Source organism: Diadema antillarum, unplaced genomic scaffold, assembly GCF_040938485.1.
Source record: "Diadema antillarum isolate AM-2024a unplaced genomic scaffold, OU_Dant_1.0 seq00000105_RagTag, whole genome shotgun sequence".
In the NCBI taxonomy this organism is placed as follows: domain Eukaryota; kingdom Metazoa; phylum Echinodermata; class Echinoidea; order Diadematoida; family Diadematidae; genus Diadema; species Diadema antillarum.
This window is the reverse complement of record NW_027271191.1, coordinates 503,480-531,204: the sequence shown is the minus strand read 5'-3', so window position 1 is coordinate 531,204 and position 27,725 is coordinate 503,480. Positions and strand designations below refer to the sequence as shown.

The 27,725-nt window shown below is 38.9% G+C and overlaps 1 protein-coding gene across 1 annotated transcript; it reads right to left on the bottom strand.

Annotated features, from left to right (window-relative positions):
• Nucleotides 1-27,725, bottom strand: LOC139726948 (FACT complex subunit SPT16-like). The gene is made up of 24 exons (XM_071637936.1): nt 27,540-27,725; nt 24,940-25,038; nt 24,335-24,565; nt 23,124-23,216; nt 22,193-22,339; nt 21,191-21,342; nt 18,722-18,894; nt 17,724-17,814; nt 16,842-17,028; nt 16,097-16,162; nt 15,223-15,324; nt 13,160-13,275; nt 12,384-12,537; nt 11,736-11,863; nt 10,623-10,758; nt 8,246-8,372; nt 7,049-7,167; nt 6,379-6,504; nt 5,482-5,670; nt 4,510-4,679; nt 3,790-3,919; nt 3,007-3,136; nt 1,933-2,001; nt 1-1,214 (listed from the first exon to the last, which is right to left on the bottom strand). Exons 1-24 carry the CDS (start codon nt 27,606-27,608, stop codon nt 1,081-1,083), a joined length of 3,138 nt encoding a protein of 1,045 aa, XP_071494037.1. The 5' UTR covers nt 27,609-27,725; the 3' UTR covers nt 1-1,080.

Below are 27,725 nucleotides of genomic sequence, written 5' to 3'. Positions count from 1 at the left end.
CACAAATAATCTGCATTCTAGTATGTATAATGCTTTCAAAATAAAATCAACCACTGTGCAACAAATGTGAGCATCGGAATATCAGGCACATTTTTCCATTCTTCCTGTCACTAATACCACACCCCTACTAACTGCTTTTCCATGTTACCTCTACCTTAATTTCTTGTCCAGTTAAGAAACTATTTATGATTTGAATACTTGAGTTATAAGAAAGGGTGGGGGGGGGGGGGGTATGGGGAAGACAGTTGGAATTTTTTTGCTTTATTATGACTGGACAAAGTTCATATCCCAAAGGATTTCAAACCTTTGGGGAAGTGGTCTGGTCCCTTTTAATACACAGAATCCTGGAATATCCCTCTGGGAAACATATAGAATTACTAAACTAACATACAAACCAAGGCGATGATAGAGGTTCTGGTACTGCACTTCTCATGTGAGAAATAATAATAGATGTTGCTTGCAAAGTACTTTGACATTTTCCCCCCTATTATTACAGCCAATGCTATTCTTCACGGTTGTAACCACAAATATTCTTCCTTGTATCAAAATTACCAATAAATGCTGGAATATCTGTGAATGACTGACCCCATCATGCTGAATACTACAAACCTCAGAATTCATGTCACACTCAAGATGAAATGTGAGATAAAAGTGTAGACTCCTCGTGCTAACCCTGTGCTGCATTACATGCATTGGGCATGAGTACGTACAGAGCATGACCCTTGGAAGTGGAGCAAAACTCCACATGGCAAACTTGGGTGGGCAGAGAATTCTTTCGCGACACAACTTAGTGTCTCTGCGTGGTAATCCACCACAGAAGGTCCAGGTTAAATGGCATTCTGATAAATGCGTTTCACGATACACAACACAACACATCAGGACAAATTACACACAAATGCTTCCTTCACATGGTTCTGCAGGTTCATCCATTGTTCTTGTATTTTTTTCCATGTTTTCCCCATCTCTGCTGTCGTCTACCCTTACGACCAGTCCTATGATACAACTACTGCCACAGGCAAATGGCCAGATGGTACCTTTTTTTTTCTTTTTTTTCTTTTTGAGGGGGAGGGAGTGGGGGGATCAGCGACGCCGTGACTTCTTGGCTGGAGTGGAGCTGCCACCAGAGCGTTTCCTCTTGGGGGGTGGGGCGCGCTTGCTACTTTTCTTCTTCAAGGATTCATCTTCTTCCAGGTTCATATCCTTGCGCCGGTCCGCTGCAAAATATAGGGACACAAAAAGGCATGATAAAAAGGCCAGTCTAGAGATTATTCAAAGTCATAGTTGGTTGTTTGTTTGTTTTTACCCTAAGAAACCTCATAACATATAATATACCACTTTACTGATTTATTCAAATTTATGGATTATTTCCATGAAGCAAGTTATTCCATTCATCTGTACTTAGAGTCCACTTTGCATGTAGGAGTTTTTGCTATGTCAAGTAGTGTCTCACTTTCTTCAGTTCAAATTCATGCATATGTTTTTGTCTGGGGCTTTTGTTGTCAGCTTGTTTATTCATGCAATCCTCTCAAATATATATGAAACATGGAATCCACCATGCATGTAGTAGTAATTGCTTAGTCAGGCATGCTTTGGACAAGATGTCTTGATTGTCAGAAACAAACTTTCAAAATGTTGGTACATTGCTCTGTTCTCTCAGGCAAAGTGCCATATGTCTGCTTGTCTGAAGTTGGGGGAATACTGTAAAACACAACATTTTCGCGGCATGAAATTTTCGTGAGTTGCCTCTAACATTCAATGCAATACGCTCGCATAGAGTAGACAAGAACTTTCACATGCATTTTAATTTCACGAATCCTGGCTCTCGCAGAAATTCGCGAAATCAAAATGCATGCAAACATTTGTTTTACAGTACTCATTAGACAACAAACTGAACTTTGACCTTTGACTCATAAATGGTTATAGGTCACTCACCTGCAGCAGCTTCCTCTTCCAGTTCGTCCCAGTCCTTGCCGCTCTCCTCGCTGCTGCCGAGCTCCTCCTCTGCTGGCACAAACAACCAATCAGCAAAGTCTTAGTCAGATACTGGTGTTTCATGCAGTAAAATTGTATGGCTTACAATGTGTAGTTAGTTAGCACTACGTGTACCTGAAATACATTCATCATGATCCACTGTCTCTGACAATAAGAGACAGCAGCAAGTTCTGATTCAAGATACAGTGGACTCCCATTACAACGAAGTCCTCGGGACAGGCAGTTTTCTTTCGTTATATCGAAATTTCGTTATAACCAAACAAATAAACAATAAGAATACATAGAGCTGATAATGCTTTGGCCTGAATTATTTACTTCGTTGTAACCGAAATTTTGTTATAACCGTGTTTGTTACAACGGGAGTGCACTGTATTATTTGTACAACAATCTGAAACAGAGATAGCATGGGGTAATCCTATGCATTCTGACTTGGTGCTTGGAGTGCTATACATATTTTGATAACTTTGACATCTTGCTTTAATCTAAACTCACAACCATGACTATGACATGAACAGTGACATGAAGAAATGGCAGTTATCACATAGAATACTGTAAAACATGAAATATTCGCGGCATGAAATTTTCGCGAATTGGAGCTGACAGCCTTTTTCGCGGCATGAAATTTTCGCGAATTGCCACTGGCGTTCAATGCATGTAGTGTAGATGTAGTGTACATGATATACATAGGTACAGGTGCACCTACTGTGTACTGGAATGAAAGAAACAAAAAATAGGATGCTAATCCAAAAATGAATGATTAAAGTCTCTAAAGGCAGGCCATTTATGGTGATTCCATCCTCTCTATCCGAAAGTGGTACCAGATGTAGAAGGCATGGCGCTAGAAAGTATTCTGTTCTTTCAAAGGACACCTTGCAAGACATCTCTTCAACCTTACTGTAGATGGGAGCAGGATCCGTCATGCATGAAATCATTCTGGGGGCATAAGGGGTTAAAAAGCACTGAACACATACACACAAACATTTTCATATATTTTGCCTACTACATGTATCTTACCAGAGTAGTCACTCTCTGACTCTGACTCTTCACTGTATTCACTCTCAGATTCACTCTCGTTGAACTCTGACCCGGATGGCTCGTAGGCATCGTCTCCTTCCTCATCCTCATCATCCTCCTCCCTTTCATTCTGGAAGAGATGCAGACATGGGTGTGGTCACAACACAGCCCTACCTTGATTGAACCAAGCCCTGGCTTTACTGGGCCTTATCCCATGAAGAAATACCACACATATATCTCACTGAAATAGGTAGTGCCAAGCCTTGAAAGATCTAATGACAGACAAGACTACGTGGACTTTACACTGTGGAGACTAACCTCCAATTGCCTCACTTCTCAATTCATTCCATGTATATTGATAAAGACGTAACCATCACAGTTGTTTTTGTCTTCCTTGCATCATGAAAGTTGTTATAATCATCTCTGACATCGCTTGCTGTGATGTATGTAAACTTGCAACAAAATAAAACATAACAAACAAAACAAAGGCCATGGACTTGACACTCTGATTTCGCCTTGTCAAGTTTGTGAAAAACCTCGATAAAATATGTGGTACTGGATTTCATTATTTGTCACTGATTCTATGACACCTGAGAATGAATTCATTTCTGATCTCGCCTTGCCAAGTTTGTAAAAATCCTTGATAAAATATGTGGTACTGGCAATACTTCTATTATTTATCATTTATTCTCTGACACCTGGGAATTAATTCATCAGAAAGCATTCTCACATCAAGATATAGACTGCAAGTAATTCATGCATCTTTCCGTATCCAACACTCACATCGCTTTCCGGTTCCAAGAAGGTCCAGCCTCCCCCCTCAAAGAATGCATCTGGGTCATCCAAAATGTGCTTCATAATCTTGGACCAGTTCAATGACTGGACTCCCTCCGTGTACTTGATGTCACAAGAACTGCAAGGGGGACAGGGCAAGACAATAATACAAGTATAATGAAGGTAGCAGAAATAAAAATACATACAGTGCAGTGAGGCCACAAACACTGACTCTTCTTGCCTGAATATCAGACAAGCATACCGGCAGACATACAGTGAGGAATAATAGGCAGAAAACGTACCACCATGACCAGGCAAGCATAACAATAAGGGCAGGTGTGATTTTCATGCTAGATGTGTTTCCAAAAGTTCCAAGTACAAAACATGTCTGTAAATGAAAGACATATAAAGGCAGTCACATACCACGTGATAGTTGACAAAATGGAATTTCAGGCACACTGGCCATAACGTGATGTTTGTATGGGTCTCTTCATCTTTATCAATTCATTTTTTTTTTCATGGGGGTTGACAACAGAAGACCTAACCATTCAACAACAATAACAAAATGCACATATTCATAAAGAAGATGACTTAATGCACCCTTGAGGACACATTACTTGGTGATAATATACTGATCCTGAAAAATGCTCATTTTCAAGAATGTAAAATAGACAAAGGACGAGAGAGAAGGATAAAAAAAAGGAAGATGTATAAGGCACTAAAACTTACTTCAGCCAATCCTTGACCTGGTCAAGCAGGTTCATAGGGATGGCATTGACCATGGAGACCTTGCGATTGTAGTCCTTGAAGATGAAGACCATGTCAAAGTTCTTGATGTGGAACTGGACACGCTCAAAGTGCACCAGCTCCACCTCGTCAAGGGAAATGCAGAATGTGGGCTGGACATGAAGAAATATGAGAGGAGGCGAAACAGAGAGGCGGTGACAACTGTTTTTAAACATAATATCTTATGACTGGCTATATAAAGGGATTTGTAGCACAAGCTGCTCTCAGGATCACAAGTTAGTGTTCCAATTGTCACATTCAATCACACAGACTACCATTTTACAAATAGACACAAATTCATCAAAACTTAATCACAGGGCTTACAAGAAGGAATCATGAAGTCTATCACAAGAAGTTGAAGTCTGGATACTGATAATACTACAGTCTCATTTACCCAGGCTGGCCTCTGCAGCATCAGTGCTTTCTGGCCAGAGGGCTAAAACATTATTTATTACCCCAAACACTGCAAAGTTCCCATTCATACATCTGGTCAAGATGGACAAAGTGTGTAAAAAATCTTGTCCATGGATCTCCATACCCACGTAGGATTTGAAAACTTTGATCTTGCATTCGTCGCTGGGGTGACAAGACCTCATATCTCAAAAATGTCAAATGTTCAGGACAGCAAAAAAACACATGGCAGCCGAAGCACTCTATCAAATGGGATACCCCTTCCTTTGACATGTTGTAGCGGCTTCATTTTTGGGATAAGACAGCTAGGATTTGGACAGGACATCCCTAACTGATTATCTGACCATTGATTTCAAAAATAGTCATTTTCACAAAAGAATTGGAGATAAAAGACCTCGTCACCCCAGTGACGATATAAAAATCCAAAACCTTGTTCTCTGCACCACCCTCCCAAGGCAGCCCATTTTAGGTATTTACAGGTTTGTCATAAGATTTGGAACTCACCCATTCCACAACGTTGATGAGGCAGCTGCTGGTAGGCTGTAGGTTGACTGTGCTGCGGTGGGGCACACCGGGGAAGCCCAGGTCCCGGAAGGGAACCTCAAACTCGATTTCACTTTTCGTCTGCATCTCCACCTTCTCGATGAAGTTCTTGAATGCCGACTTGAGCTTGTGCCTCAGTTCCCGCTCAGCCTGTTTAGGGAGGGGGTGGAGGGGTGGGAGTCAAGAATTTAATCAGTTTCCCCAGCCTGTGTAACAGACAAACTGCTGAAGAAGAGACATATGTGCCTTTGTAGCATGAAGGCATGAAGCCTTGAGATAAATCTCTTATATTCTTGTTTGACACCGAACAAGACATTACAGCAAAATTACACCCTTATAAAGGGATGGTACAGTATTGGTGGAGATGAGAATTGGGCTTTTAACTTTTTGCGAGATTCCAAGAAAACACTTATGATATAGTACAGAACATATCATTTTAAGAGGAATTCAAAGTTTATTTGATGAAAATTGGGTTTGGAATGACTGAAACATCCAAAAGCAAAGTAAAACAAAGCAATCGTAATAAAGTGGGGGTCCCACACTTTATTAGAATCGCTCTTTTTTGTATATCTCAGCCATTTCAAAACCAGTTTTCATCAAATAAAATGTTGAATTCCTCGTAGAATTACATGCTCTTTCATATTTCACAAGAGGTTTCTCATTATCTCACTAAAAAATGTTAGAAACCTGAAATTAGGTCTCAACCATAACTATACGATCCCTGTTCCTTATTTTGTGATGGACACTTGCATTTGGTGCCTTGGCCAGTATTCTCAGATGAAATTATGGTATGTCTATAAACAATCATTACCACTTTGAAAAACTGGAAAAAGGCAGAGAGGGAAAAAACTAACGCACCTGTTCACTGGCGATGTCGTCTCTGTCATGGATGTTGTGGTGCTTCAGTAAGTCCGTGGTGATCTCTCCCACTTCGGTGTAGAACTGAACGTCCATATGGCGCTTGTTGGCGAATAGGATGGCGTTCTGTGTGGTATACCACATTGGCACAGAAATGTCAGATGTATCAAAAAGATGATGAATAAGATGACATATACATACACATTCATGCACAACACATGCATGTTTACGTACAAGATGTGTCTACAGCACTGAGCTCTTTTCAATCCTACAGGCACACAGATCCTGGGCTTTACATATGGGTTCAAATAGACATTTTCATTATTTTGCCTTATTTGACATCCTTGTACATTTCTCACCTTCTTCTTAAAAAGACACATGAACAATCAGGCTACAACACATGAATGTACATGGATGCGTCAGTATGAACATCACTTCTAAGGAGAAGTGGCTGCAAAGAACATTTTTTGCTGTGAATGAAGCTGAAACCACACAACGTCAAACACAGCCTTCATACTTCAGCCAACAGCTGTGTGATATGGATGATATTCATGAACCCTACTAATCCTGCCAAGTTAAAGAGACAAAATGTCATCAAACGTGTGACCCACTGAAGACAAAACAGCATCCACCAAGAAAAGGAATCTCACATAAAGGTTTTGACACTAACCTTGAGGTGGAAATGCAAGACGATGATCATCTCTCCATCACATGGCTGGAAGATGGCATGTTTGATGTTGTTATACAGGATGTCGACCTTGTCTCCTCGCATTGAGGTGTAACGGAAACCTGGGCAAGAATAAACCAGAAGGGAGGATAGACAGACAGAACAAGGCAAACGTTCAATCAAAAGATAAAGGCTGAGAGTCAGCACCTAGTGCACCAATCAATACTTTCCTTGATCTATCATCAAGCTACGCCTACTTGATAATTTGATCAGAATTGGGAAAGCATTGGTCCACAAGCTTTTAACAAGGGACTATTTATGACTGATAATTCTAAAGCATCAATGGATTCATCTTTCAAAGTTCATCTCATCCCATCCCATCAAATTTGGGAGGTATTAAAGGACAAGTCCACATTCATATACATGTGGATTGAGTGAATGCAGCAATATTTGTAGAACGCATCAGTGAAAGTTTGGGGAAAATCAGACAATCCGTTCAAAAGTTATGATTTTTTAAAGTATCTGCACAGTCACAGCTGGATGAGAAGACTACGAGAGTGTATGATGTCACATGCGTACAACGTTATAAGGAAAATATAAAGAGAATTTCATAAAATATCACTTTTTGAAAAAAAGTGCACATTTCCTCGACTCGTCACTTACTTATGTTAAGGGTAATATCATTCCCCTTGCCTTCTGAAAGAGGGAAGTCAAGTGTTCTTTTATCATGCGAGAAAAGTGAAAATATCTTGAATTTTCCTTATACTTTCTTTATACAGTTGTACACATGTGACATCACATGCTGTAGTAGTCTCCTCATCCAGCAGTGACTAAGTAGAAACTTCAAAAATTCATAATTTTTAAACGAATTGTCCAATTTTCCTCAAACTCTTGCTGGTGTGTTCTATCAATATTGCTGCATTCACTCAATCCACATGTCTATGAAGGTGAATTTGTCCTTTAACAAAAAATTATGGGTGATCACAGCAGCTTATCAAAAAGGATATGGTGAACTGCACTGATAGTGACATGATACTGACTGCTGGTGAAAGTGCTAGACAAGTGTGCCTCAACCATCTTTGTAACATGATTAATACCCCAGCTGCTATTCCTGGTTTCTGCCACATGACTTGATGGGTTTAATCCTTTCATGAAGCTACCCTGGATTGTTCACATGAATGATAGCAAAACTAGACTCACCGTTGACATGTGCCTCAAGGGAGCCCTGCATCCTCTTTTGTACAATGTTTGGTCTGATGTACAGATCCTTCAGCTTGGGGTTTCCCCTGTTGGGGTTGATGACCAGTTTGTCTTGTTTCACAATACCCTGGGGTGAGGGGATTAAAAGAATGGGAAAATGCTTTCAAGAATCAACAATATTATTGCTATTTGATTCCAGCTTGGAAAACTTACACACATGGAAAGATGTAATTAGATATTATTTTAAAATAGATGTGATACAATCATAAAATCACAACTAGATTGATTAATGGCCAGCCAATTTTCTCAAGTTAGACTTCCAATTTCAGGAAGTGGCTTAATGACTTGGCATCTTGCATTTGACATCCCAGGTCAAAGAGTATTGGCCAAGTAGATTCAGTAATGTTGACATCAATTGAATCTCTAGAGTTAATTACAAACACAAAAAAAAGGGGGGGAGGGGAACAATAACAAACACTGAAATTCAATTTACTACAGCAGGCACATTGAAGAGTAATGGAAAATGCTGAAGCCTATTTCATATCAGTTCCATTTGTTATGCTTCCTCTTTGTCAACAATAACTGTTTACACTGATTTGTTATGTTTAAATGAAACGTTTTGTGAGGACACTGTTTTGGATGAAGAACTGAGAATCGAAGGTCTAGGTATTGAAAGGCAAAACAGAAACTATTCAGGTGGTGGTGTTGCCATTTATATATCTGATCATCTATATTATGTGAGAAGGAGTGAATTGGAACATCATGATATTGAAATAATACATATCCCGGTGAGTCTACCTTATCAAAAATATTCTATTGTATTTTGTATTTATAGGCAAACTTTAACGGATTCTGCATTGTTTGGATAAACTGGAATCCACATTACATTTTGGATTTTTAATGTCCAGCAGACACTGAAGTTTTTGTATTTAAATAAATGACTTGCTTTGCAAAAGTATAAAAGATGTACATGCTTCCCTGCGAGCGAAGGTCAACTTTTCAACGTCTACACACAGTTTAGTACAACTGATTGACACACCCACCTGTGTCACTAACCTTTTGGCCTCCATCATAGACGTTATACTGTATACGCCGAATATTTCGTGAGGTTTTTGTTTTCGCGAATTTCGCGAGTCAGGTGCTATTCGCGAAATTAAAGACACATGAAAATATTGACTCTGATCCCGATGTGAATGTGACGTACGCATGTACACTTCTCTGTTCAGTGCAGGACTCCACGATCAAGAATATTACCACTCGCGAAATCGTCGGGAATTCCCGATTCGCGAAAATTTAGACTCACAAAATATACAGTATTCACAACAAAACCCTGAAATCATCAGTGAAAATGGCTGCATTTCAATCAGTGACCATTTTCTGATATTCTGTAGTGTGTATGATTTGTTCAAGGTGTTGTGCAACCAGCCGAGGCATTATTCCATACTGATGTTATAGTAAATTTAACCAAGAGAAGTTTCATAACAGACTTAAGTAGCAACATGGCCCGTTAACGACAATAATCATAATGTAACTGAATTGCAGTGTGAGTGGAAATCTACTTTCATTAAAATTGTTAATGACATAGCCCCAAAGAAATATAGTATATGCCCTATAAAACTAGTTCTCTTGAATGGATCATGAGTGACATTTGAGCTTTGATGGCTAAACGTATTCATACAAAAACATGTAAAACCTCATGAAATTCTTCCGTCGAGATGTTTTCATTGCAACTGATTGACAAATTGCCCTCGATGTAGGGCAATTTGTCAATCAGTTGCAATGTAAAACCTCTTCTGTTTTCACCTTAAATTTGCCCTGTATTTCTGCAATATAAGTTGTATATATCATTATTATTACTACTACTATTACACACAGGGTACACACATACCCTGTCACTGTCACGTAAAGATACTAGACCACAACTTAAAGGGACTGCACAGTACTGGTTGAGGTGAGGATTCAGCTTGTAACGTTTTGCGAGATATTTAGAAAGCACTCTATGATATGTTAAAGAGCATACAATTCCATGGGGAATCAAAAGTTTATTTGAAGAAAATCAGTTTTGAAATGACTGAGATAACTAAAAACAAAGAAAAACAAAGAGATCGTAATAAAAGTTGTGGCCTGTCAATTTTATTAGGATTGCTTTTTCGGATATCTCGGCTATTCCAAGGCCAATTTTCATCAAATAAACATTGAATCCTTCTTGAAATTACATGCTCTTTCATATTTCATGAGATGTTTCTCATTATCTCACAAAAAGAAAATGTTATAAACCTGAATCTTCACTTCAACCAGTACCAGTACAGTCCCTTTAAGCAAAAAATATGAAAGTCTGCATGAACTCCTCGCCTTGAGAAAGAACCTGCTTTCTCACCTCTTTTTCTCTCTCCTCTGCCTCCCTCGTCTTGAACTTCTTCTGGACATCTTTGATGAGACGGAATGCTGTGTTGAGGTTTGCTGACGGCACTGTGGACTCACCAGGTGCCTTTGTGTTTGAGCTCCGATATGTCCTGTAGGTGGGAGAGACAGCAATAAAAATGTCTGCATGTCTGCATTTCTACCAGCTCTCTGGATACTTAAAATTCTAAAGATATCATCATGATATACTTACGTCATCCTGTCCACTAGCAAGGTCTAACATTGGAATATTTAATGGAACATCACTTTTTAACTTAAATAATTTCTGGAAGAAAGCGCTGAAATGAAAGCAGCTGATGCAGGGAAATTCCAGCCTTCCAGGATAATTTGAAATGGAGCAATAGTTTGACTGATACCACTTCACACAGCCTGATGCCCGAAGCATACCTGTAACAGGGTTTGACACTAACTTTATTCTCTATCTTTAAATCTGAAGATTTGGTGGCCCAAAAAAGAGATGTGGTGGCCCAAAATATGGCCTAAAATAAAAGGAAACACAACAACTAACTGTGAATCTTAGTTGCCTGATCAGTCCACCTTAAGATAAACCTTTTTTGGAAGTTTGGTGGCCCACCATCAATTTTTAGTGGCCCTAGGCTACCACTAATTTTGAGCCGAGCACATAGACAACATTTAGGTCATGTGACTGTGAAAGTATTTGATATACACCTAATATATGTCACACATGACATGTCTCATATTCCCCTTTCATTCTGGAAGTTATTCTCTTTACAGCTCTGATCAGTCATCTATGCATATCAAAGGTTGTATCACACATCCAAGAAAAACTTGGGACTGCTTCTACTGATAAAGTCAAGTAAAATACAGGGATGCCAGTTAGAATGAAAGAGAAGGCCTGAAATACATCTACATGAAGCTTCTTTGTACACGAAAAAGCCTGAACTTTGAAAATGCCAGGGCCTGAATTCAGGCTTTTGCCTGAAAACTGGCATCCTTGAAAATAACAGCTCTGGGTTTCCTGTCTGAAAAATGCACGATTACACAACCCGTTGGTCACCCAGAAATGCCTGAAAGCACACAAGTAAACTGACATGCAAGCCCAACTTACAGCTCTTTGATGAAAGTTGCCTCGGGGTTGGCGAAGACGTTACCCTCATTTCTGCCCATGGCACTCCCAGGGTGGTGGAAGTTGATACGGAGGTACGTGTAGTTCCCTTCCACACTCTGACTTATGTTCTGTGCAAAAAGGGTACAAAGGAACAAGTGACTCTCAAATTCAAACAGTGACTAGCAAGCTGGGCAATCATAAACATCAATACAGATGTGATGGCAATAAACAGAGACAAAAACAAGAGGAGGGATTTAAAAAAAACATAGACTTGAACGTCAGTCTCTATTAAAAAATCAGTATTCTTTGCACGTTAGTTTCCATTCATCTAATCAGGAAAAATACTCGTCCACACCTTATTTTATAGAAAATTTTTCATGGAATGGAAGATATGATATTTGCAGGTGCATGGTACCAATAACTGCAATACTTACAGTTGATTGCCAGCTGTTACAGTAAACTGTACCACTTGTGCATATCAACTAAATTGCGCCAAACTGCTCCACGAGACAATAGCCCTACCAAAAAATCAGCTCTTACCTATAAATCATTTGATTTGCTCTACAAATGACATTATGTCAGAAGAGATATGGTACATTATAACTCTTGAGACCAGTTTGTCAGATTACATCCTCGCAATGACCGTACCTTGATCGCCGACATGTGAAAGGGCGTGGCCACACCAAACACCGGTAGGATGACCGACTCATACTTCTTGTCTACAAATATCCTGAGGCGTCGGATGTCCGGTTCTCTGGGCATCTGGGCAGGGTTCTTGTAGGCAACACTGGATTTTTGGACCCTACAAGCATACACAAATGAAGGAAGACAAATCTACGTCACCACTTTGTCATAAGCATCTTTGCCAGTGAAAGATGTTTTAATCCCCTGACCTTATTCCCAGAAAATGTAATCATTATATCACTGTCAGTAGGCTGTCACTAAAGATATACTAAGAGATTTAACTTATTTTCTTAGCCTTGTTCTCAATATCTAATCTACAAATTAGTACCTTCCTTGTAGGCTAAATATTAATCAACTGATCAGTGAATATTCCAATCAATGATGAACAGTTGTTATCCAACACAAAATGACTTTTCCTTTTATCCAATGGTGCCCCCGCCCCCTTTGTATATCTTCCCTTCCACGACTTACACTTATATGTTTTGGAGGTTTACACAATGGCTCACACAGGACTGTCGAAAAAAACGTTGTCACATGTTCATAAATTACTGTCAATGTCGAATAATTACATTTCATAAATTTCCAGCATCCATGAATTCATGAATTGCTTTATCATTTACACTACGGTTTAGAGGAAAGCAACACTGTGTACTATCAGTACAAAATATCCAGTTTTCATGCCTGCATGGTGCAAGAGCACAAAAGGGGGAAGGAGACAGGTAACCATGATTCTTACTCACTTAATTTCACTCTTTGTGTCCTTCGCTTTGGCTAATCTCAGCCGCGCCTCTTTGTTCATCTGTGCAGCCAACTCATGCTGGCGCTGTTTGCGCTTCTCCTCTGACGATGTTTCATTCTGTATTGGAAACAGACACATTATATAAGACAGTTTTTGAAGGAGAGCATGGCTCAAAGAGTACATAGTTATAACTGCAACTGCAATGAAAGCAGCAGATCCATGCAAACTCTGCAATGTCACATGTCAATGAAAATTACTCCAGTCTGAATGGCATTACACCAGCTCACATGGTACCCTCACATGACACCATAACCTGAACAGGTCATGTAACAAGTGCCATTTCATCATAAATATTCAGCTACATCAACTAAAACTACTTTTATTGAGACACATACAATAACATATCGAGTCAATCAAAGATAATCTGTGGCCATCTTCACACTAGGAAGCTATGAAATACATACCTATATAGGCATACACAACTATGTACAAAACGGACAGTGCCATCTTATTTGGAAACTAGATATATCGCTACGGCGACTGATATGCCTCCTCCATAATGCATGGTTCTCCTAATAGGTCTATAGTACAATGTCTTGACAATGTGTGATGACAGTTTCAAACAATTGGCAAAATATCAAAATGACAGGTTTGACACAAATGTGCTGAACGTTCACTTTCCTAGAACTAGGTTCAATTGGATGAATGATTAAAATGTCAGAGTGCAGGTATTTGGGGAACTGATGATTTTTACTTGACTTTGACCCTTTTATAAGTTTATGCATTGAGTGATTTTTCAAGGTATTGAGAAAAAGTATAATTTCAGTATCAAATGGGAAAATAGCATTATCTAAACCTGACCTTTGACCTTTGATCTCACAGTTCAAAAGAGAATCACTGTTAGGTTGAACATGCATAAATATGTAAGTTTCATGATGATACCTTGAGTTACTTTTGAGATATGGAGGAAAAAGTGCAATTCAGTACTTTCACTTGACCTTTGACCTTTTGGCAAGAAACTTCCCACAGAATATATATTGGGTAATACATGTATACATCAAGTTAAAAAAAAACAACCTTCATTCATTGCATAAATATAAGGAAAGTAGTGATATTTTGAGGAGTTGACCTTGACCTCTGACCCCCTGACCTTTGACCCACGACCCCCAACTTCCCTAGATAATCACTGCCCATCGGTACAAGCATATATACTAAGTTCCATGAAGATACCTTGAACCATTTGCAAGATATGGAGAAAAACATGAAATTTCAAATTTTTTTCACAAAATAACCTGTGACCTTTGACCCTGTGACCCTAAAATCCACACAAAGTATTATCCCCCAAGGATATACCCTCATACCAAGTTTGATGTAAAACCACCACACGGTTCTTGAGATATCGACAAAAACAAAACGGGACGGACGGACGTACGACCCGAAAACATAATGCCTCCGGCCACTTCGTTGCGGAGGCATAAAAATATTAAATTTCAGTATGCCTCACATCATGGTAGAGGGTTTGCACACTTCTCTAGAGTGTCATAATTGTAAGTATGGATTCTGCGTAACAACATGGCCTTCTCTCTTTAATATCAGCACTTCTCTTCCCAAGGGCTCAGTCACTATACTTTAACCTACCACTGCCAGGTACCCATTGCCTTGTCTTTTTTTTTTTTTTTTTTTTGCATGTATGATAGTGTGTTGTTGTGTTTTGTGTGTGCCTGTTTTTTGAACATGTTGATGAAGAACATTATGTAAAATTTCTTGTCCAAGGATGTATAGTGGACTCCCATTAACGAGGTCCTTGGGACCGGCAGTTTTCTTTCGTTATATCAAAATTTTGTTGTAATCAAACAAATAAACAATAAAAATACATAGAGTAGATAATGTTGCGACCTGAATTTTTACTTCGCTGTAATCGGAACTTTGTTATAACCATGTTCGCTATAACAGGAGTGCACCGTACAAGCTTGGCGGGATTTAAACAATCTAAAACAAGGATATGAGTACAAAGCCTCCGGCACTGTGCTCTACAATAGCTCCCACTGGGCCTCCACCACTCACCCTGAGCTTACTCTCCAGCACTGCCCTCCGCATCCCTTTACCCAGCAACTCCTCCTGCTCCTTCTTGTTCTGGTCATTCTCTTCCTCCTGCTCATCTTCACCCTGTGGTGGTGGTTGTCATGGATACATAAAGGAACAGGTGGTAGACAGCATTAAGATGGTTGTTGGTTGAGGTGAAAAAAAAACAATGCTTTCTGTACAACTTTATCATCAATTGGCAAAAAAAAAAAAAAAAAATCTTGGTTTTCTCCACAGACAAGCATCCTTTTCATTATCGTCACACAGAGTATGACTACAATTCATCAAATTTAAAATGGTCATCTGTAAATGCACTTACTGACTTCTGATATAATTCTGAGCAATACTCCTTATTGAGTTCACCTGAAATTTCGTCACAAATTTGGGTTGAGAAAATATCTGCACATGTCCAACCTTAACATATTCCAAAGGTCCATACTGATCTCAGTTAAACAAAGTTGTGTTACCACACTACATCCTTATTCTACTTCTCAGTAAGTTTAGCAAGAGCATGTGGATACACATTAAAAGAAAAAAAAAACATAAGGAACTCACAGAATTTTAACATCATCCAGCATTTTTAGCATGGATCTCATGCCTCCAGATTCTTGACTACTTTTTTAATGTGATCAAAGACATGGATATAGTTTCAGTGAGCTACATTATAAATCAACACTCACAACATCAGTGTTTGTAATAGGCCATAACAGTCAGACCAACAGCATAATATCAAAGACATTCAGTACCAGAGTACTTACAATTCAATTGATGATTTATTCTTACATGCAATTCAAAAATATGAATACACAATTGCTTGGAAATGATAAAAAGGACAGTTATCTTTGGCAATGCTTACCTTCAGGAATATACCAATGTTCTTGACTTTCTTTTTGACTGGAGTTAATAACTTTGCTGCCCCCTCCTGGTGTAAAATATAATAAAACAGCATGAAAAATTAACATTATTACAATTATTTCAATAACTACAAGTTTTCACATATAACTTTACTCTTTCAAACATCTTTGCACAAATTCAGTTAATGTGATCGTGAATGTGGCTGCCAAACAGAGATGGGTCATAACAAAGTGATTTGGAAAGCTCTCTTCAATGGCTACATGCCAAATTCATATGCTTCATCCAGCATACAATTAAGACAGACATATCTCTTTTCATTGATTTGCTTCCTTACATCAGGAAGGACTTAAGTTTTGCACTTTCAGTAAATAATACAATAATTGATATGTCACAACATTTTACAACATAGAGTTCATACCTGCAGAAGGAGATAAAACATTGTAAGGTACAGAAATGACAAACTCTACCTCGAAACAAAAAAACATAAATAGACTTAATTGATTTTGTATTGTAAGGGAACATAGATACTGGTAATAACATCTATAGAAAGTCAGATGTATGACAGATTTATCCCAACCTTAAGTCATCACAGAGGCAGATCATATCATACAATATATGAGTAGAGAACAATGACACACAAAAATGTACAAAAATGATGCATATGTGACAACATCAGACAAGACCTCAAGCTTTCATTCCGGTTCACAGCCAGGCCAGAGAGATTATTATAGGCAAACTGGACTTACCTCATTGACGAGCACGGTGTCCCCAATAAAGAGGGCATACTTCTTGCTGGCCGAGTCCTTTCCACTGCTATTGTCCAGGTTGGAGAAGCCAATGTTGATGCTGAAGACCATACCCTTCTTAATCGTCTCTTCTGTCTTGGCATTCAGCACCATGGTACCTTCCCTGAATTCAATCCCAGTCAGGAATCTGGGATTGAAAATACAATTCATGTAGCACAGATACTCAGCAAAATTTTGAGAGAGCAATCAAATCTTTTCATGTAGTGAGGCAAAGAATTCCTAATACATACTGAAATAAGTACGTAAATATCTGATAAGCCAGATAACTACTTCAGCAACAAACAAAGAAACTGCAAAATAAATAAACAAGAAAGAAACAAGTGCCATCAACATAATGTCAGTGGGGTGACAAGACCTTGTATCTGCAATTTTGGTGAAAATGACTTTTTTAAATCAATGGTCAAATAATGGGTTAAGTGATGTCCTGTCCAAATCCCAACTGTCTTACTCCAAAGATGAAGCTACCACAGCGTGTCAAAGGAAAGGATATCCCATTTGCCACAGTGCTTTGGCCGCCATGTTTTTTGGCTCTCCTGAACATTTGATATTTTGTAGATACAAGGTCTTGTCGCCCCAGTGACAATAAATAACTATAGATGAATGGATAAAGAAATATAAATGAATTACAAAAATAATAAAATAACCATGAATTAATTGAATACACGAGGCGTACAAGAACACTTTAAGTAATCTCAGGCCAATAACAATGTGTAAAGAGGATTGAAGTCAAGAAAAACAGAATAATAATGAGATGAACCAACTTCAGTAGAAGATCAAGAAAGCAATGTAGAGCTAAATTTTGTAAGAGCTTGGAGAACTCACCCAACATTCTTTGTGAGGTTTCCAACGAGTTCTGGTTTCTTCTGCTTAACCAAATTGACTGCTGCCTGGAACACGTCACAGGCTTTGGCACCTACAGGAGCAGAAAACAAGAACAAATCAAAAATATTCAAAAGTATTAACACTCTTCAGAGCAATCTCTAAAGCTCCTTGACACACCATAAGCAGGTGGCAATGCATGTGTTGGATTGTGACAATCAAAGCTTTACAGCAACTGCTTCCTAATATTGTATAGCAAAGAGGAATAAGCTTCCTTTTCAAAATCTTTCAATCGATATGCACCACCTAAATTCATCATTGTCCAGGAATTCACAGGTCATAATGTTTCTAGTCTTGGATGTCCAGAGTACAACACAGTACCGACAAGTCGCCCATCATGGTGCAGTGAATTCTTTTGTTTTGTAGTCTGTGTGCAATACCCTGTGATCGTTGGCAAATTAGTGCTTCCACCATTTAACCCAAATTGACATGCTGAATGGTAAAGTTCACAATTATTAGTCACTTACCTCCCTTTCATTCACATTATATCATCTGTAAGGCTAATGAAACATTCACAATCTCAATACTAGCACACATCTACCAAATGAGTGAGTAAAGATTAATTTACAACCTTTCCATTAGCAGCATCAATTTGTTGGTAACTTCAATAAAGCATATGTAAACTCAATAATACACAACTTTCAAATGATACACTTAAAATTTATAGAACTACAAATTCTTATTCAATGATGACAAGTGTCAGACACTTGTGCTTGACTGCTAAACAAAGCATCTCTGAATACATGCCTATCAAGAAATAAAGTTCAGAACTTCCAAGAGTGAACCCTCTCAAGGATACCCCCTTAAAATTTCATCAACAATTGTGTGCACGCAGGTTGCTGATGGCAATTACAGTTACACCACACCAAGGAACCAAGCTAGCACAAGCCCTGCCTTCCCTTCATTCCCGTCCCAGAGCCCCCTGTACCCCCATATCATACCTGGCTTCAGCCCCTGCAAGATTGCCTCCTCCACCTCCAGGAGGAGCTGGTACACCTGCTGCTGCTGCTCGGTGGGGTCCACCAGGATGGTGCGCACAATGTTGGAGCAATACGACTTGTACCTCACACCCATGCAGCAAGTGATGGCCCCAAAGTGCATCTTGTGTTCATCACTGAAAGGACAACATGAAAAGATGAGACATTGCAATCGAGCCACTGCTAGGAATGTCCAATGCGTAAAGGAATACTCGAAGGAAAACACATATAGGCAATGTAGAAACATTTATGCATTCACATTTGAAAACTAGAAATATCACTGAAGGTGATTAATACCCCCGCCCCGTGACGACAGTCTTACCCAAGGAATGATCTTTCCTTGATCTTCTGCCATTTAAATGCCGTTACCATGGCAACGCAGCTTCCGACACGTCCGAAAAATATGTCTTGCACATCTTCCCACCAAGACTATTGTGTGCCACATTTCATAAGCTTTTGTCAAAAACTGAGGAAGTAGTTCAATCCACAAGATCTTCCCTTGATCTTCCGCCATTAATATGCCGTTACCATGGCAACGCAGCTTCCGACACGTCCAAAAAATATGTCTTGCACATCTTCCCACCAAGACCAATGTGTGTGCCACATTTCATGAGCTTCAGTCGAATACAGAGGAAGTAGTTCAATCCGCAAGATCTTTCCTTGATCTTCTGCCTTTTATATGCCGTTACCATGGCAACGCAGCTTCCGACACGTCCGAAAAATATGTCTTCCACATCTTCCCACCAAGATCAAGGTGTGTGCCACATTTCATAAGCTTTGGTCAAAAAACTGAGGAAGTAGTTAAATCCGCAAGATCTTTCCTTGATCTTCTGCCATTAAATATGCCGTTACCATGGCAACGTACTTTCGGGTACTGTCAAAAAATGCGTCTTGCACATCTACAACCAAAGGCACACATCTGTACCAAGTTTCATAGAAATTGGGCAAAAACTGAGGAAGTAGTTTGCAACACAAAATTTTCCATCATTTTGGCTCATAATATGTGAGCTGTTACCATGGCAACATACTTTTTGTCACTGTCAAGAAATGTGTCATGCTGACCTATATCCTAAGACAAACATTCAATATGAATTCCATGAGAATTGGAAGAACACTGATGAAGCAGTTTTGCCATGAAGCATTTTGCCCTATATTTTACCAATAACATGCCGTTACCATGGCAACGCACTTTTTGCCACTGCGGAAATATGTGTCTTGCACATTAACATATTCAGATGAACATCTGTACCTAATTTCATAAAAATTGATCAAAAACTGTGGGAGGAGTTCGCGACGCAAGATTTGTACCCATTTTTGCCCATAATATGCCGTTACCATGGCAACATACTTTTGGGTACTGTCAAAAAATATGTCTTGCACATCTACAACCCAAGGCACACATCTGTGCCAAGTTTTATGGGAATCGGTTGAAAACTGAGGAAGTAGTTCGCGACGCAAGATTTGCAACGGACCGACCGCCCGACCGTCCGCTGATTCCTATATACCCCCTTCAAACTTCGTTTGGCGGGGGTATAAAAAGACATGAGTTGAATAAAACAAAACAGTGAATGGGAAAAATTATGATATACTGTTCAATCGTTTCCATCTGGCAAGAAGAAAGCATGCAGCAAAGAGCTTGTTAAATAATGTTCAAAAAAATAGGAAGAAATGGTAGTGAAGTGTGGATACCAATTACAATGCTTTCTCATGTAGACCACTTCTCACAGGTAGCATAAGCTTGTCTGTCATCCCTTATGTATTTTCATTTTCTCTGCAGCTTGATAATGTAAGGAATCTATTGAATTCCCAGATGGAACTGGAATGAAGTAACCCTTCAGCAGTATGGTCCCCGACTGTGGTGACAAGTCAGTCTCAGTCATGGTATCATCTGAATTCTGTCCACTTTGTAGGGAGGCGTTGCTGCCGAGTGGTTAAGACGATGCAGATAAGACCACTGGTTTCCATGCATGCATGAGGTTCAAGTCCAAGCCTGGCAGTAGTGCCCTTTCTTTGAAGATTTAAACCTGTCATTTCCATGTGCAGGAGAGCTACACTCTATGCACGTATACAAACCCATTTCACTTCTCATGCAAAGAGTAGGGAGATATCCTGATGAAAAGTGGTAAAAGCACACAAGATATTGGCTGACATTGGTGAGACCTACAGGTAAACATCATCACGTTGACTTTTCGCTGCCTTGGCAGACTACGAGGTATACTGCTACAGTGGACTTCCATTATAAAGAAGTCCTCGGGACCAGCAGTTTTCTTTCGTTATATCAGAATTTCGTTATAACCGAAAAAATAAACAATAAAAACACAGAGTGGATAATGTTGCAACCTGAACTTTTACTTTGTTGTATTAAACCGGAATTTCGTTATAACCGTGTTCGTTATAACGGGAGTGCAATGTTTTAAGAATTGATGCACTCACCTGACCACACTGAACTTGAGGTTGTAGTTGCCCCCACTCTGAATGATGGGAGGGTAGCACATCTCCACCTGAGAGGGGTCTACTCCACCCAGGTACTTCTTCTCTTCCAGGGCCTGCTCCAGGCTCTCTGCCAGTTTGTTATGTCGCACCTTCTGCTCATTGTACGGGAGACAAATACACGACAGGACAGCCATTAAAGGACAAGTTCAACTACTTAGACATGTGGATTGAGTGAATGCAACAATATTACTACAATACATCAGTGTTTGAAGAAAATTGGAAAATCCATTCAAAAGTCATGAATTTTTTGTTTCTGCTCAGTCGCTGCTGGAAAAGAAGACTAGTAAAGCTTGCGATGTCACATGTGTAAAAGGATATAAAGAAAATATGAAGAAAATTCAACATATTTTCACTTTTCTCGCATAATGAAAGAATACTTGACTTGCCTCTTTCAAAAGGCAGGGGGAATAATATCATCCTTAATATATGTCAGTGACTAGTTGAGGAAATGTGCACTTTTTCACAAAATAAAATTTTGTGGAATTCTCTTTATATTTTCCTTATATCGTTCTATGCATGTGACATCATACACTGAATATGTACATATTGCTGCATTCTCTCAATCCACATGTATATGAAGGTGGACTTGTCCTTTAAGCCCAATTTTCAGAAAGAACACAATGAATCACCTTCATTTGCAAACACACCTAAATGCTGTTGGCTCCCACCATAACAGTACTGTTTGGCAATGATTAAGACTTACAAATAACCCACATTGAAGTGAAGTGGGAGATGGAAAATCCTTGGATAATCTGTTTCAGTGAGGGCAATAGCGAATGTCATAAAAAAACATCCAGCTGGGGAAAAAATGGACTGATATTTCATCAAATCAGGGCCATCCATTAAATTTTGAGGAACTTGGATCAGAGTGAAAATAAAACTGAAATGAATTAGTCCGCCCCTCCCCCATCCCCTGCCCCATTCGTTTTTCCTGCGACTTGCCTTGTCAGCGTCGACAATCTCCATGATGTCCTCCTTCAGCTTCTTGGTGAAGACGTCGCAGGTCACCTGACATGCCTTCTTGATCATGTTGATCTCCTTCTCCTCCTTCACAGCCATCATCTTGGCAAAGTCTGAGCTGATGTCAACCTGATTTAACAAGCATGTGAGGTGAAATGCTTTCTCAGTGCTTTTATGACATCATCACATGTCAGTGAGACAAAGAATAGTTAAATCTACTCAACATCCAGCTGCAGGGTTTTTTTTTTTGTTTTTTTTATTCTTTTGTATTTTATTCCACTATGTAAGGAAATGTGTTAATCGCCCTCTATCAAATTAACACTTTTCATCAAACACAATTACAGGTATGTATTGTGGAATCTCTGAGCATTAACTCCTTGGGACCAGGAAAATAACTCTGTTTTATCAGAATTTTTTTACATCAGTGCCCTTTTTTGTAACAGTATAAAATCATGTACTGGTATATTTCTCCAGATTTTACTATGAAATGCATTTTCATCATTTCTCTATGAAGTGTAGAGTTCGAAATGATAAATACACTAATCAACATGAAATAAACAAAAACACTGCTAGAAGATACAATCATTAAAAAAGGATACTAAATGAAATGAAGAGCAGGAACATTCTACTTTGCCATTACAGAAGACAGCTCTGTCCACAAACAAAAAAACAATTGTTCAAATGATACAAATGATACAAACGCTTTGGTAAATACCAACAACAGCATCTTTCACAAACCACCACCACCACCACCACCACCAACAGCACCAAAAGAACCAACAAACAACCAAATAGAACAAAAGAAAACAACATAAAAAACAAAACACAGGACTGATAAATTGACAATGAAATCTGCTCAAGCCCAGTCTTGGCAATTTGCTTGTAGACGCCATGTTGTGACTAGAATCCTCACCGGTTTCAGTCCTCCAGAAGAGAGAGCTGATCTCCATGCCTCCATAAAGTCACCGGGAAACTTGTCCTTCTGGAATGTACCAATAGTGCTGCCCTGTGAGACCACGTTAAAAAAAAAAAGAGACTGGTAAATACATATCCAGGCATCTGCATATGCCAATTAACTTTGGTGTATCCTCAGAGTGCTAACTCCGACAATTTACTTGCCTTTCAAATGGGTAAACTCTGTATTGTTCAACAACAATGTTTTCCACCTATAATTTCATTTTCCCATCTGTAATTTCAATTAATGCATTGCTTCTGCTAGCCTTACTCACACATGAATATCAATACTAAATCCATCCTCCTCGATGCCCATCCATTCCCTACGAGATGCTAATATTCCTGAAGACTCTGTACAGAACTATGCCCAGATGTCTAGAGGTTGAGTATTAACGTTAATCCAATCTTTCTAGCCAACATTACTCCAAAAAATTCTAAATGAAGTTGAAAAAACAAAAAACCTTACTTCCTCTAAGATTGCCATTACGACATCTACATGTAAATGAGTGAACTACCTTTACCATGGTAACTATTTTTCTTTTGCTTAATTTACAGTGCACTCCCGTTACAACGAACACAGTTATAACGAAATTTCGTTATAACGAAGTAAAACTTCTGGTCCCAAAATTATCGCCATTAAAGTCTAAGTTACAAAATTCGCTTGTAACGAACACGGTTACAATGAAATTCTTGTTATAACAAAGTCTTTTCCGAGCACCACTGACAAAGAAAAACAAAAGAAATGTGCTGCGTTATAACGAAATGCGGATCGCTTTCGAAAATACGTAGCGGAACAAGGCATTTACAGCGTCTCTGTATGGGCGAACGCGTCACATCACTGTGTGTTCGCTTGGTGTGTCATGCACAAATTCCGAGGGGAACTTGCATTATTGTAATACAATAATCTGAAATTGATTAACTACCGGTATTTGTTTTATTGTTCACATAGCTTTCCAGTGTATGACGAGTATTCAACAAACAGAATATCTATATGCGTAGCTTCCTTGTTTTCGTTATATATTGTATTTGTTCGGTTATAACGAAATTTCGTTATAACGAAAGAAAACTGCCGGTCCCGAGCATTTCGTTATCACGGGAGTGCACTGTACTTTCCTTTAAAATCCCAGTCTAGCTATGTCTACATATTGCCCAGCATGACCTCTGCCTAACCTCTCTACTGCCCTTGATGGCCGCCACCAGCTTGTCAAAGTTGGCCTTGTTGGAGTCACCCTTCTCCCGGACGAGAAGCGTGATGGCAGGCACGCCATTCTGATTCTCCTTCTCCTGATTGGACGAGACCTGGCGCAGGAACTCAACCTTCTTCTTGCTGGCCAGGAAGTAGATGTGTTCTTGGCACAGTACCATGACGGTGTCGGTGAGCTCGTAGCCAAACAGCCATGTCTGTTTGAGCGATAGAATAAAGACATCATAATTAAAAATTGAACAAGCATTTCCTTGACTCTCTTCCTCCAAACTTTATGTTTTCTTTTCCTATAAAATTCTTGTTTGTCTTTTTTTTTGGGGGGGGGGTTGGGGTGAGAGTGTCAAAGAAAAAATCAAGCAGCTAAATAAAATTTCATTCACAAGCATTATAAAAAAACATTATATCAAAGAATTTAGAACTGCAAATGGGCATTCCATTTTATAATCTCACCATATATTTACATAAACTCATGTGTTCTCTTGCTCTTTCTGCATGATTCACTGAATCCACAAACTAGTATGTTTGGTGTATTAAAATTCCACTCTAAATACAGTGAAAAATGGAAACCCACCTGAAGAGCGGTAGACTTGGCATAAACAACATCCTCGTCAACTCCCACAGCTGTCACTATGGCATCAGTCGACTTCAGCTTGCTGTTCTCTGCTGGAGACTGCATAGCAGAAAATTCATACATAACAAGAATTCACCTTACACCATATCTTATTAAGAAAATAATAAAGAGCTTTTGATATAACATGATTGTATATAATACAATAAATATAATATAATATAATATAATATAATATAATACAATATAACAGAATATAATACAACACAGAATATAACATATCATATATTATGCAATATCATATTTTTAAAGGACAAGTTCACCTTCCTAGACATGTGGGTTGAGTAAATGCAGCAATATTTACAGCAGAACACATCAGTGAGAGTTTGAGGAAAATCTGACACTCCATTCAAAAGTTATGAATTTTTGAAGTTTCTGCTCAGTCATGGCTGGATGAGAAGACTACTCTATAGCTTGTGATGTCACATGTGTACAACAATATAAAGAGAGAATAAAGAAAATTCAACATACACTTTGTATTTTCATTTTTCTTGCATAACAAAAGAACACTTGACTTCTCTCTTTCAGAAGGTAGGAAGAATAATATTGCCCTCAAGAAACATCAGGAACAAGTCAAAGAAATGGGCACTTTATTCAAAAAGTAAAGTTTTGTGAAATTCTCTTTTTATTTTCATTATATTGTTGTACGCATGTGACATCATGCACTGTAGTAGTCTTCTCATCCAGCAGTGACTGCGCGGATACTTAAAAAATTCATAACTTTTGAATGGATTGTCAGATTTCCCCCAAACTTTAACAGATGTGTTCTACTAATACATTTTTATTGTTGCATTCACTCAATCCACATGTATATGAGGGTGGACTTGTCCTTTAGTTAAAAATACAATATGCTATGTTTACTGTAATATATGCAGGACATGAATAATCATGGGTTCAATGAGATATTACTCTAGATATACAATGTAAGCCCACTTCATGGACAGATAAGAAGTCTTGGGGACTTGGGAGCTCAACATTCTTCTCCTTTCCTATTTGTTTTGTACTTCATGACTTCTACATTTAGGTTGCATACAGTATGAAAGTCACAGCTTTGTATACAAGTGGCAAACATTGCAAGTCAGCGAATATTAACTTTTTACTAACAAATTCTAGCTATAAGAGCAGTGGCGGATCCAGGCAGGGGCATACGCCCCCTTTATTTTTTGCTAAAACAAATGAATAAAAGGAAAAATTTGAAGGGGGCATGTGCCCCCCTTTAATTTTGCAAAGGCGCCCTTCCTTCACAGAATTCCTGGATCCACCCCTGTAAGAGGATAAAGGAAACCCACATTCAATGCCCTTTTCTTCCTTAAATCTAATACGACCCCCTCCCCCCCCCCCCCCGAAAAAAAAAAGAGAAAAGAAAATGATATGCTAATGGCCTCACACTAACATTTTTGTTATAGTCTTGTAATTTCATAACAAGTCACAGTCATTAATCTTTGCTTTATACTTCAGATTTCATTCAAACCTGCTTCACATGACAAGAAAAGTTCTCCTTGCTACACACCACAATACATTGGAACATTGCTGCAAACTTGTTGCAACTCCAATTTGAAGCTTTAGTTTAATGTCAGATGGTAAAAAGAAAAAAAAAAGAAAAAATACAATCGGGAATAAAGTCAAAGATTTGAGTTCAGTCGTGATCACGATGATCATTCATACTTGCGTTGCCATACCGGGAAGTGGTAAGGTACTGTAGGCCTACTGAATGGCTTTTGCGACATGGGTAGGCCTCTTGACGGTCTGGTTTACTACTGTCTAGAAAGACCTAGTCCAGTTCTAACTAGCCCCTAGGCCAAAAGGGTCTATGTAATACCGTTATTAGAGGAATCTGGACCAGAATTTAGGAATTGAAATGCATAGTCTTAGAGTCTAGTCTAGCAATTTTAGGCTCGAGACCTCGGTCTCAGTCTAGGTCCCTAAGAAATTCTAAATCTTTCTATGTAGGGTGTAGGTCTAGACAAAAGTCTGACATAACTTGTTTATAGACTCTTTTTAGTATTGACTCTATCTTCTTCTTGTTGTTGTCGATAGTTTGCTTCCATATTTGATAACCTTAAAGATTCTTGCAGATTCCGGGGTAGGGTGCATGTGCCAATGATAGATTGTTCTAATAATTGTCTAGAATCTAGATTTAGAAATGTTCTGGACCATAAATTGAAATATTCAGTGCCTCAGTCATAGTTTATACACTGAGACAATACAAATGCATGGTAGCTTAGTAGTGGTGTGTACAGTGTACAGTCGTGCAGCTCTCTCGTCTGGGTCTAGCCACAAAAAATGCACTCGTGTTTTCGGTAGTGGAATTGAAAATTCTTCTCTAACAACCAGTCTCATACAAAGCCTAATCTAAGACACTGAACTTGCTAAGACAGAAGCATAAAACTGGTAGTCACAAGACAGCAAATCAATGAGAAAACATGTTGTACATGCTTGTAATGACATGACTATGCCCCCTATGCCTATGGTGAGGACTTTTGAATAAGTAAAACTGATGCGGCTCATTCTGAGTGATAGGGAAACAACATGATGTAGCTTACCTCCCACTCATCGTAAATCCTCTTCATACGCCGATAAAACGCATCTTTATCCACTGCTATGTTCGCCATTATGAGGAGAACTCTGTAGCAGCTAGGAAAGCACGGAATTACCTGTCTTTGCCAATACAGTCGTGATAATTTTGCTCACAGGTCACACTTCACAACTTGAGAACAAGTGAAAATGGC